The sequence below is a fragment of the Oncorhynchus mykiss genome, chromosome 2 (genome assembly GCF_057628025.1).
Source record: "Oncorhynchus mykiss isolate SJ-2025 chromosome 2, ASM5762802v1, whole genome shotgun sequence".
NCBI lineage: Eukaryota > Metazoa > Chordata > Actinopteri > Salmoniformes > Salmonidae > Oncorhynchus > Oncorhynchus mykiss.
The window spans coordinates 15,085,001-15,097,500 of NC_143023.1; the positions used below are offsets into that span (position 1 = coordinate 15,085,001).

Below are 12,500 nucleotides of genomic sequence, written 5' to 3' on the forward strand. Positions count from 1 at the left end.
AATATAGATAGATGACAGAGGGAGGAATAGAGAGATAGATGGATAGAGGGAGGAATAGAGAGATAGATGGATAGAGGGAGGAATAGAGAGATAGATGGATAGAGGGGTGAATAGAGAGATAGATGGATAGAGGGAGGAATAGAGTGATAGATGGATAGAGGGAGGAATATAGATAGATGACAGAGGGAGGAATAGAGAGATAGATGGATAGAGGGAGGAATAGAGAGATAGATGGCTAGAGGGAGGAATAGAGATATAGATGGATAGAGGGAGGAATAGAGAGATAGATGGATAGAGGGAGGAATAGAGAGATAGATGGATAGAGGGAGGAATAGAGATAGATGACAGAGGGAGGAATAGAGAGATAGATGGATAGAGGGAGGAATAGAGAGATAGATGGCTAGAGGGAGGAATAGAGAGATAGATGGATAGAGGGAGGAATAGAGGTAGTTAGAGTACCTGAGTTCCTCTCTAACACTCAGCACTGTGTTTCCACTGATGATGAACACCTCAGTCATATCACCAGTCAGCATCTTACAGGAGTAACCTATATTAACTGCTGTCTCTGAGAGACAGAGAGAGAGAGAGAGACAGAAAGAGAAAGAGAGGCAGAGAGAGAGACAAGGAGAGATACATAAAGAGAGAGACAGAGAGAAAGACAGACAGAGAGAGAGACAGAAAGAGACAGACAGAGAGAGAGAGACAGAAAGAGACAGAAAGAGAGACAGAGAGACAGGAAGAGACAGAGATACAGAAAGAGAGACAGAGAGAGAGACAGAAAGAGAGACAGACATGTTTTAGTTTATCCTAGTTTTAAATAGCCAGCTCTAGTTTGTTTGTGTCTGTGTGTGTGTCTGTCTGTGTGTGTTTGTGTGTCTCACCCTGTTTGTCTCCAGTGAGGACCCAGATCTTGATGTTAGCGAGAGAGAGGATAGCGATGGTCTCAGGAACTCCCTCCTGTAGCTTATCCTCTATGGCTGTGGCTCCCAGGAGCTAGAGTAGAATAGAGCATAGAGCAGAGTAGAATAGAGCAGAGTAGAATAGAGCATAGAGCAGAGTAGAATAGAGCAGAGTAGAATAGAGCATAGAGCAGAGTAGAATAGAGCATAGAGCAGAGTAGAATAGAGCAGAGTAGAATAGAGCAGAGTAGAATAGAGCAGAGTAGAGCAGAGTAGAGCATAGAGCAGAGTAGAATAGAGCAGAGTAGAATAGAGCATAGAGCAGAGTAGAATAGAGCAGAGTAGAATAGAGCATAGAGCAGAGTAGAATAGAGCATAGTGTAGAATAGAGCAGAGTAGAGCATAGAGCAGAGAGAAGAGCAGAATAGAGCAGAGTAGAACAGAGCATAGAGTACAATAGAGCATAGAGTAGAATATAGCATAGAGTAGAATAGAGCAGAATAGAATAGAGCAGAGCAGAGTAGAATAGAGCATAGAGCAGAGTAAAATAGAACATAGAGCAGAGTAGAATAGAGCAGGGTAGAAAAGAGAATAGAGTAGAATAGAGAAGAGTAGAATAGAGCCGAATCGAATAGAGCAGAGTAGAATATAACTTTATTACCAGTTACACAAGTTGATAGAAATGTATTTTGGTGCAAATTATGTTACAGAGAGGACACACGTGCTCACACACGCACACACACACACACACACACACACACACACACACACACACACACGCACGAACACACGCACACACAAACGTACGCACACACACACACACACACACACATACACGCAGACACACATGCAGACACCCTCTGCCCTGCACACACACAGACAAACACACAGCGTGATACCATCATGTCCTGTTCTATGTGTTCATATATGTCAGCCAGTCTGTCCTCTCTACAGTCTGTAGCTCTGTCTGCTTGGCGGTGTCTCTCTGACCACTCCTCCCACTGCTCCTCTGACAGGTCTCTGTAGGCCAGGGCCAGGGTCCGCAGACCGTCCCCAGCATACTCCTAGACACACAAGTGAATTGAAGAATTGATAAACAATCAATCATCTCCTGATGGCTATAGTAGTGTGCAGGAAAACATTTAACCACCAGAGGGCAGTGCTGTTACTTGTATAAAAGAGAGCTGTGATAGGCTGAATAGGAACTCTGATTATTTTGTTTGTAACTCACATTAAGGTGATCTGTTGTGATGTTCATCAGGTGATTGTTGGAGGAGTGGAGCCTCTCAAACAACAGAGTATCAGCTCCTTTACAGTATAGACGGATCCTCCCCTCGGGGTTACGCACTGCAGACAGACACATACTTTAATATGATCTGGGTTAAGCACTGCAGACAGATACATAATTTAATATGATATGGGTTAAGCACTGCAGACAGAGTCATACTTTAATATGAACTGGGCTAAGCACTGCAGACAGAGACATATTTTAATATGATCTGGGTTACGCACTGCAGACAGAGACATACTTTAATATGATCTGGGTAACGCACTGCAGACAGACACATACTTTAATATGATCTGGGTAACGCACTGCAGACAGACACATACTTTAATATGAACTGGGCTAAGCACTGCAGACAGAGACATATTTTAATATGATCTGGGTTACGCACTGCAGACAGAGACATATTTTAATATGATCTGGGTAACGCACTGCAGACAGAGACATATTTTAATATGATCTGGGTAACGCACTGCAGACAGACACATACTTTAATATGATCTGGGTAACGCACTGCAGACAGACACATACTTTAATATGAACTGGGCTAAGCACTGCAGACAGAGACATACTTTAATATGATCTGGGTTAAGCACTGCAGACAGAGACATACTTTAATATGATCTGGGTTACGCACTGCAGACAGAGACATATTTTAATATGATCTGGGTAACGCACTGCAGACAGAGACATATTTTAATATGATCTGGGTAACGCACTGCAGACAGACACATACTTTAATATGAACTGGGCTAAGCACTGCAGACAGAGACATATTTTAATATGATCTGGGTAACGCACTGCAGACAGAGACATACTTTAATATGATCTGGGCTAAGCACTGCAGACAGACACATACTTTAATATGATCTGGGTTACGCACTGCAGACAGAGTCATACTTTAATATGATCTGGGTTACGCACTGCAGACAGAGTCATACTTTAATATGGTCTGGGCTAAGCACTGCAGACAGAGTCATACTTTAATATGATCTGGGTTACGCACTGCAGACAGAGACATACTTTAATATGATCTGGGCTAAGCACTGCAGACAGAGACATACTTTAATATGATCTGGGCTAAGCACTGCAGACAGAGACATACTTTAATATGATCTGGGCTAAGCACTGCAGACAGAGTCATACTTTAATATGATCTGGGCTAAGCACTGCAGACAGAGACATACTTTAATATGATCTGGGTTAAGCACTGCAGACAGAGACATACTTTAATATGATCTGGGCTAAGCACTGCAGACAGAGACATACTTTAATATGAACTGGGCTAAGCACTGCAGACAGAGACATATTTTAATATGATCTGGGTAACGCACTGCAGACAGAGACATACTTTAATATGATCTGGGTTACGCACTGCAGACAGAGTCATACTTTAATATGATCTGGGCTAAGCACTGCAGACAGAGTCATACTTTAATATGATCTGGGCTAAGCACTGCAGACAGAGACATATTTTAATATGATCTGGGTAACGCACTGCAGACAGAGACATACTTTAATATGATCTGGGTTACGCACTGCAGACAGAGTCATACTTTAATATGATCTGGGCTAAGCACTGCAGACAGAGTCATACTTTAATATGATCTGGGTTACACACTGCAGACAGATACATACTTTAATATGATCTGGGTTACGCACTGCAGACAGACACATACTTTAATATGATCTGGGCGAAGCACTGCAGACAGAGTCATACTTTAATATGATCTGGACTAAGCACTGCAGACAGAGTCATACTTTAATATGATCTGGGTTATGCACTGCAGACAGAGTCATACTTTAATATGATCTGGGCTAGGCACTGCAGACAGAGTCATACTTTAATATGATCTGGGCTAGGCACTGCAGACAGAGACATACTTTAATATGATCTGGGTTACGCACTGCAGACAGAGACATACTTTAATATGATCTGGGTTACACACTGCAGACAGACACATACTTTAATACGATCTGGGTTACGCACTGCAGACAGAGTCATACTTTAATATGATCTGGGTTACGCACTGCAGACAGAGTCATACTTTCATATGATCTGGGTTACGCACTGCAGACAGACACATACTTTAATATGATCTGGGCTAAGCACTGCAGACAGAGTAATACTTTAATATGATCTGGGCTAAGCACTGCAGACAGAGTCATACTTTAATATGATCTGGGTTACGCACTGCAGACAGAGTCATACTTTAATATGATCTGGGCTAAGCACTGCAGACAGAGTCATACTTTAATATGATCTGGGTTACGCACTGCAGACAGATACATACTTTAATATGATCTGGGTTACGCACTGCAGACAGAGTCATACTTTAATATGATCTGGGCTAAGCACTGCAGACAGAGTCATACTTTAATATGATCTGGGTTACGCACTGCAGACAGAGACATACTTTAATATGATCTGGGTTACACACTGCAGACAGAGACATACTTTAATATGATCTGGGTTACGCACTGCAGACAGAGTCATACTTTAATATGATCTGGGTTACGCACTGCAGACAGAGTCATACTTGCATATGATCTGGGTTACGCACTGCAGACAGACACATACTTTAATATGATCTGGGCTAAGCACTGCAGACAGAGTCATACTTTAATATGATCTGGGCTAAGCACTGCAGACAGAGTCATACTTTAATATGATCTGGGTTATGCACTGCAGACAGAGTCATACTTTAATATGATCTGGGCTAAGCACTGCAGACAGAGTCATACTTTAATATGATATGGGCTAAGCACTGCAGACAGAGACATACTTTAATATGATCTGGGTTACGCACTGCAGACAGAGACATACTTTAATATGATCTGGGTTACGCACTGCAGACAGACACATACTTTAATATGATCTGGGCTAAGCACTGCAGACATAGACATACTTTAATATGAACTGGGCTAAGCACTGCAGACAGAGACATACTTTAATATGATCTGGGTAACGCACTGCAGACAGAGACATACTTTAATATGATCTGGGTTACGCACTGCAGACAGACACATACTTTAATATGATCTGGGTTACACACTGCAGACAGAGTCATACTTTATAATGATCTGGGCTAAGCACTGCAGACAGAGACATACTTTAATATGATCTGGGTTACGCACTGCAGACAGAGTCATACTTTAATATGATCTGGGCTAAGCACTGCAGACAGAGACATACTTTAATATGATCTGGGCTAAGCACTGCAGACAGAGACATACTTTAATATGATCTGGGTTACGCACTGCAGACACACTAACTAAATGTTAGACTAAAAGAAATGTGAGATAATGTCTAGATGCTGACTGGGCTGATGAGACAGTGGATTGCGCAATCAGATGAAACAGAGTAAATAGGCATTTTAATGTCATATATATATATATATTGTTGTACAGTATGTTTTATACAAAGATGTTTACCCCTGTTTATTGTTTTATTTTGCTCTTGCGTAAGTTGCTGAAGTGCACTACGTTAAGGTGTGTTTGGTGAGCGTCTACTGTATGTCAAGGTGTGTGCGTTATGTGTGAGTGCGTATGCATGCATGCGTATACCTATAACGGACATCCTCTTGCGGATGTTGTTGAAGTCGAGGATGGCCAGCAGTGTGTATGTGACGGGTCGGCCCAGCTCTGTCACAGTGACAGTACCAGGGGTTCTAGACCGGAACACAAAACCAAAGTTCCTGGCTGCTGTCACCAACGCACCCTCATCTGGAGACTGGGCCTTATACATCAACTCTCCTAGAGGGGGTAGAGTGGGGGAGTCAGAGAGAGAGCAATGGGGGGGAGAGAGCAATGGGGGAGGGAGAGAGAGAGCGATGGGGGAGAGAGAGAGAGAGAGAGAGAGAGAGAGAGAGAGGTGAGAGAGGTGAGAGAGGTGAGAGGGAAAGAGGTGAGAGAGGGAGAGAGAGAGAGAGAGAGAGAGAGAGAGAGAGAGAGAGAGAGGTGAGAGAGAGAGAGAAAGAGGTGAGAGAGGGAGAGAGAGAGAGGTGAGAGAGGTGAGAGGTGAGAGAGAGAGAGAGAGAAAGAGGTGAGAGGGAGAGAGAGAGAGAGAGAGAGAGAGCGAGAGAGAGAGAGAGAAAGAGGTGAGAGAGAGAGAGAGAAAGAGGTGAGAGAGGGAGAGAGAGAGAGAGGTGAGAGGTGAGAGAGAGAGAAAGAGGTGAGAGAGGGAGAGAGAGAGAGAGAGAGAGAGAGAGAGAGAAAGAGGTGAGAGAGAGAGAGAGAAAGAGGTGAGAGAGAGAAAGAAAGAGGTGAGAGAGAGGTGAGAGAGGGAGAGAGAGAGAGGTAAGAGAGGGAGAGAGGTGAGAGAGAGAGAGAGAGAGAGAAAGAGGTGAGAGAGGGAGAGAGAGAGAGAGAGAGAGAGAGAGAGAGAGAGAGAGAGAGAGAGAGAGAGAGAGAATACAGTATCTATTCAACACATTCTATACATGTAGGTGAACACAAAAGACAACATGCTTTTAAGATGCACTATGCAAAAACCCCTCCGCCATTTCATGGTTCGCCGAATTTCAGTTTATGTGACAAAACAAGCAATGCAGAGTGTAGAGAATCATTGTACCATCTAAACCACTATGAAATACATTTTAAACAACCAAAAATATACACTGAACAGAAATATAAACGCAACATGTAAAGTCCCATGTTTGATGAGCTGAAATGAAATATCCCATAAATGTTCCATACTCTCTACTCATACTCTAGAGCTTATTTCTCTCAAATGTTGTGCATCAATTTGTTTACATTCCTGTTAGTGAGAATTTGTCCTTTACCAAGATAATCCATCCACCTGTCACATATCAAGAAGCTGAATAAACAGGGTGATCATTAGACAGGTGCACCTTGTGCTGGGGACAATAAAAGGCCACTCTAAAATGTGCAGTTTTGTCACACAACACGTTTCAGGTTTTGAGGGAGCGTGCAATTGGCATGCTGACTGCAGGAATGTCACCAGAGCTGTTGCCAGAGAATTGTATGTTCATTTCTCTACCATAAGCAGCCTCCAACGTCGTTTCATAATTTGGAAGTACGTCCAACCAGCCACACAACTGCAGACCACGTGTAACCACGCCAGTCCAGGACCTCCACATCTGGCTTCTTCACCTGCGAGATCGTCTGAGACCAGATACCCGGACAGCTGATTTTCTGTCTGTAATAAAGCCCTTTTGTGGGGAAAAACTAATTCTAATTGGCTGGGCCTTGCACCCCTGTGGGTGGGCCAGTCTCCCAAGTAGGTGGGCCTATGTCCTCTCAGGCCCACCCAAGGCTGCACCCCTGCCCAATCATGTGAAGTCCATAAATTAGGGCTTAATGAATTTATTTCAATTGACTGATTTTCTTATATGAACTGTAACTCAGTAAAATATTTTGGTTCAGTATAGTATGTTCAGCTGTTTGAAGCTGGTTACAAAACACAAAGTAAAAGATGCCAAAACAAAACATAAGAACGGGAAGCATAGATATAGCACACATAGACTTTCTCCTTTCAATGAGCAGATTCATAACTCACATTTCTATGTTAACCTCTATGTGAACCTCTATGTGAACCTCTATGTGAACCTCTATGTGAACCTCTATGTGAACCTCTATGTTAACCTCTATGTGAACCTCTATGTGAACCTCTATGTTAACCTCTATGTGAACCTCTATGTGAACCTCTATGTGAACCTCTATGTGAACTTGGGTTGCCCAAAAAGTGACATATTGCAGCTTTAAAAACATGGACTATAATTACAAGTTCAACTTATTGCTCCTCATCTCCCATCTCTCCCTCTCTTTCCCTCTACCCCTCTCTCACTCTCCTTCTCCTCATCTCCCTCCCTCTCTTTCCCTCTACCCCTCTCTCACCCTCCTTCTCCTCTTCTCCCATCTCTCCCTCCCTCTCTTTCCCTCTACCCCTCTCTCACCCTCCTTCTCCTTCCATCTCTCCCTCTATAACCCTCATTCCCCCTCTCTCATCCTCCCTCTATCTAACCCTCATTCCCTCTATCTCGCTCTCTCTTACCCTACTTCTATTCCTCCCTCTATTGCTCTCACCCTCCCTCTCCTTCTATTCCTCCCTCTATCGCTCTCGCCCTCCCTCTCCTTCTATTCCTCCCTCTATCTCTCTCTCTCACCCTCCCTCTCCTTCTATTCCTCCCTCACCCCCCTCTCCTTCTATTCCTCACTCTATCCCTCGCTCACCCTCCCTCTCATTCTATTCCTCCCCCTATCCCTCTCTCTCACCCTCCCTCTCCTTCTATTCCTCCCTCCATCCCTCTCTCTCACCCTCCTTCCATCCCTCCCTCCCACTATCACTCACCCTCCTTCTTCTCCTCACTCATGACGGTGTGACAGAGGGAAAGCAGCCGGAAGAACTCGTGGCTGTGAAGGTCTCCCAGCTTCACCGACTTCAGCAGACCGTTGTCATAGTAACAGAAGTCAGGGTCCGCCAGGGGGTTGAAGGAGGAGAAGTCTAGCCTCTGGAAAGAGAGAAGAGGAGAGAGAGAAGGGGAGACAGAGAAGGGGGGAAGAGAGGAAGGAGGACAGTTGTAGTATTCACCGTTAGAACTATGCTTTGTATTCTCCTATGGTCAAATAGCAAAGTGCACAGTGCCAGAGTGATGTCATTGCCACAGAGCAAGCTGAACAGTATGCTGTGTTGTTAGTCATACTGTTAGTCTTACGTTAGCCTGCTCACCTTTGGCTGTGCTCCCAACAGGTCGATCACCTCACCTGACAATAGAACACACTCACACTTAGACTCAGAGTTACCCAGCACCACAAGGACGTCTGCAACATTGACTGGGGGAACAGGACAGTGCTGATTTGATCTGATTTGTGTGTGTATTGTTCTATTTGTATTTATTAAGAATCCCCATTAGTTCCTGCCAAGGCAGCAACTACTCTTCCTGGGGTTTATTATGGATCCCCATTAGTTCCTGTCAAGACAGCAACTACTCTTCCTGGGGTTTATTATGGATCCCCATTAGTTCCTGTCAAGACAGCAGCTACTCTTCCTGGGGTTTATTATGGATCCCCATTAGTTCCTGTCAAGGCAGCAACTACTCTTCCTGGGGTTTATTATGGATCCCCATTAGTTCCTGTCAAGACAGCAGCTACTCTTCCTGGGGTTTATTATGGATCCCCATTAGTTCCTGTCAAGGCAGCAACTACTCTTCCTGGGGTTTATTAAGAATCCCCATTAGTTCCTGTCAAGACAGCAACTACTCTTCCTGGGGTTTATTATGGATCCCCATTAGTTCCTGCCAAGACAGCAGCTACTCTTCCTGGGGTTTATTATGGATCCCCATTAGTTCCTGTCAAGGCAGCAACTACTCTTCCTGGGGTTTATTATGGATCCCCATTAGTTCCTGTCAAGGCAGCAACTACTCTTCCTGGGGTTTATTATGGATCCCCATTAGTTCCTGCCAAGGCAGCAACTACTCTTCCTGGGGTTTATTATGGATCCCCATTAGTTCCTGTCACGGCAGCAACTACTCTTCCTGGGGTTTATTATGGATCCCCATTAGTTCCTGCCAAGGCAGCAGCTACTCTTCCTGGGGTTTATTATGGATCCCCATTAGTTCCTGCCAAGACAGCAGCTACTCTTCCTGGGGTTTATTATGGATCCCCATTAGTTCCTGCCAAGGCAGCAACTACTCTTCCTGGGGTTTATTATGGATCCCCATTAGTTCCTGCCAAGGCAGCAACTACTCTTCCTGGGGTTTATTATGGATCCCCATTAGTTCCTGCCAAGGCAGCAGCTACTCTTCCTGGGGTTTATTATGGATCCCCATTAGTTCCTGCCAAGACAGCAGCTGCTCTTCCTGGGGTTTATTATGGATCCCCATTAGTTCCTGCCAAGACAGCAGCTACTCTTCCTGGGGTTTATTATGGATCCCCATTAGTTCCTGCCAAGGCAGCAACTACTCTTCCTGGGGTTTATTATGGATCCCCATTAGTTCCTGCCAAGACAGCAGCTACTCTTCCTGGGGTTTATTATGGATCCCCATTAGTTCCTGCCAAGGCATCAGCTACTCTTCCTGGGGTTTATTATGGATCCCCATTAGTTCCTGCCAAGACAGCAGCTACTCTTCCTGGGGTTTATTATGGATCCCCATTAGTTCCTGCCAAGACAGCAGCTACTCTTCCTGGGGTTTATTATGGATCCCCATTAGTTCCTGTCAAGGCAGCAGCTACTCTTCCTGGGGTTTATTATGGATCCCCATTAGTTCCTGCCAAGACAGCAGCTACTCTTCCTGGGGTTTATTATGGATCCCCATTAGTTCCTGCCAAGACAGCAGCTACTCTTCCTGGGTTCCAGCAAATATTAAGGCAGTAATATACATTATAGTACCATTTTTAAACATTGAAATATATTTAACAACAGATTTCACACCACATTAAGCGTGTGCCCTCAGGCCACTACTCTACTACTACACACAATCCAGGTGTACTGTGTGTATACTGTGTACATGTGTGTATAGTGTTTAAGTTGTGTGTATAGTGTGTATGTTGTGTGTATAGTGTATATGTTGTATGTGTGTGACTCTTTACAGTCCTTGCTGTTCCATAAGGTGTATTTGTATCAGTTTTTTTTCCAAATCTGATAGACTGTAGTATATATGTAGTATACCCACCCTAAATCTGATAGACTGTAGTATATATGTAGTATACACACCATAATCTGATAGACTGTAGTATATATGTAGTATACACACCTTAAATCTGATAGACTGTAGTATATATGTAGTATAATCACCTTAAATTTGATAGACTGTAGTATACAGTGGGGAGAACAAGTATTTGATACACTGCCGATTTTGCAGGTTTTCCTACTTACAAAGCATGTAGAGGTCTGTAATTTTTTATCATAGGTACACTTCAACTGTGAGAGACGGAATCTCAAACAAAAATCCAGAAAATCACATTGTATGATTTTTAAGTAATTCATTTGCATTTTATTGCATGACATAAGTATTCCATACATCAGAAAAGCAGAACTTAATATTTGGTACAGAAACCTTTGTTTGCAATTACAGAGATCATACGTTTCCTGTAGTTCTTGACCAGGTTTGCACACACTGCAGCAGGGATTTTGGCCCACTCCTCCATACAGACCGTCTCCAGATTCTTCAGGTTTCGGGGCTGTCGCTGGGCAATACAGACTTTCAGCTCCCTCCAAAGATTTTCTATTGGGTTCAGGTCTGGAGACTGGCTAGGCCACTCCAGGACCTTGAGATGCTTCTTACGGAGCCACTCCTTAGTTGCCCTGTCTGTGTGTTTTGGGTTGTTGTCATGCTGGAAGACCCAGCCACGACCCATCTTCAATGCTCTTACTGAGGGAAGGAGGTTGTTGGCCAAGATCTCACGATACATGGCCCCATCCATCCTCCCCTCAATACAGTGCAGTCATACTGTCCCCTTTGCAGAAAAGCATCCCCAAAGAATGATGTTTCCACCTCCATGCTTCACGGTTGGGAAGGTGTCTTGGGGTTGTACTCATCCTTCTTCTTCCTCCAAACACGGCGAGTGGAGTTCAGACCAAAAATCTCTATTTTTGTCTCATCAGACCACATGACCTCCTCCCATTCCTCCTCTGGATCATCCAGATGGTGATTGGCAAACTTCAGACGGGTCTGGACATGCGCTGGCTTGAGCAGGAGGACCTTGCATACGCTGCAGGATTTTAATCCATGACGGCGTAGTGTGTTACTAATGGTTTTCTTTGAGACTGTGGTCCCAGCTCTCTTCAGGTCATTGACCAGGTCCTGCCGTGTAGTTCTGGGCTGATCCCTCACCTTCCTCATGATCATTGATGCCCCACGAGGTGAGATCTTGCATGGAGCCCCAGACTGAGGGTGATTGACTGCCATCTTGAACTTCTTCCATTTTCTAATAATTGCGCCGACAGTTGTTGCCTTCTCACTAGGTTGCTTGCCTATTGTCCTGTAGCCCATCCCAGCCTTGTGCAGGTCTACAATTATATCCCTGATGTCCTTACACAGCTCTCTGGTCTTGGCCATTGTGGAGAGGTTGGAGTCTTTTTGATTGAGCGTGTGGACAGGTGTCTTTTATACAGGTAACGAGTTCAAACAGGTGCAGTTAATACAGGTAATGAGTGGAGAACAGGAGAGCCGGAATTCTTACTGGTTGGTAGGTGATCAAATACTTATGTCATGCAATAAAATGCAAATTAATTACTTAAAAATCATACAATGTGATTTTCTGGATTTTTGTTTTAGATTCCGTCACTCACAGTTGAAGTGTACCTATGATAAAAAATTACAGACCTCTACATGCTTTGTAAGTAGGAAAACCTA

At 44.0% G+C, this 12,500-nt stretch overlaps 1 protein-coding gene across 2 annotated transcripts in view; it reads right to left on the bottom strand.

Moving 5' to 3' along the window:
• LOC110518702 (phospholipid-transporting ATPase ID) overlaps positions 1 to 12,500 on the bottom strand; it is an 83,980-nt gene that overhangs the window by 22,711 nt on the left and 48,769 nt on the right. For both annotated transcript variants that reach the window (XM_090190167.1, XM_090190165.1), the window contains 7 exons: positions 8,876 to 8,910; positions 8,498 to 8,657; positions 5,752 to 5,940; positions 2,131 to 2,246; positions 1,799 to 1,963; positions 882 to 993; positions 460 to 565 (listed from right to left, as the gene is read on the bottom strand). In XM_090190167.1, the coding sequence (XP_090046293.1) occupies positions 460 to 565; positions 882 to 993; positions 1,799 to 1,963; positions 2,131 to 2,246; positions 5,752 to 5,940; positions 8,498 to 8,657; positions 8,876 to 8,910 (883 nt within the window). The remainder of the gene's footprint in view (positions 1 to 459; positions 566 to 881; positions 994 to 1,798; positions 1,964 to 2,130; positions 2,247 to 5,751; positions 5,941 to 8,497; positions 8,658 to 8,875; positions 8,911 to 12,500) is intronic.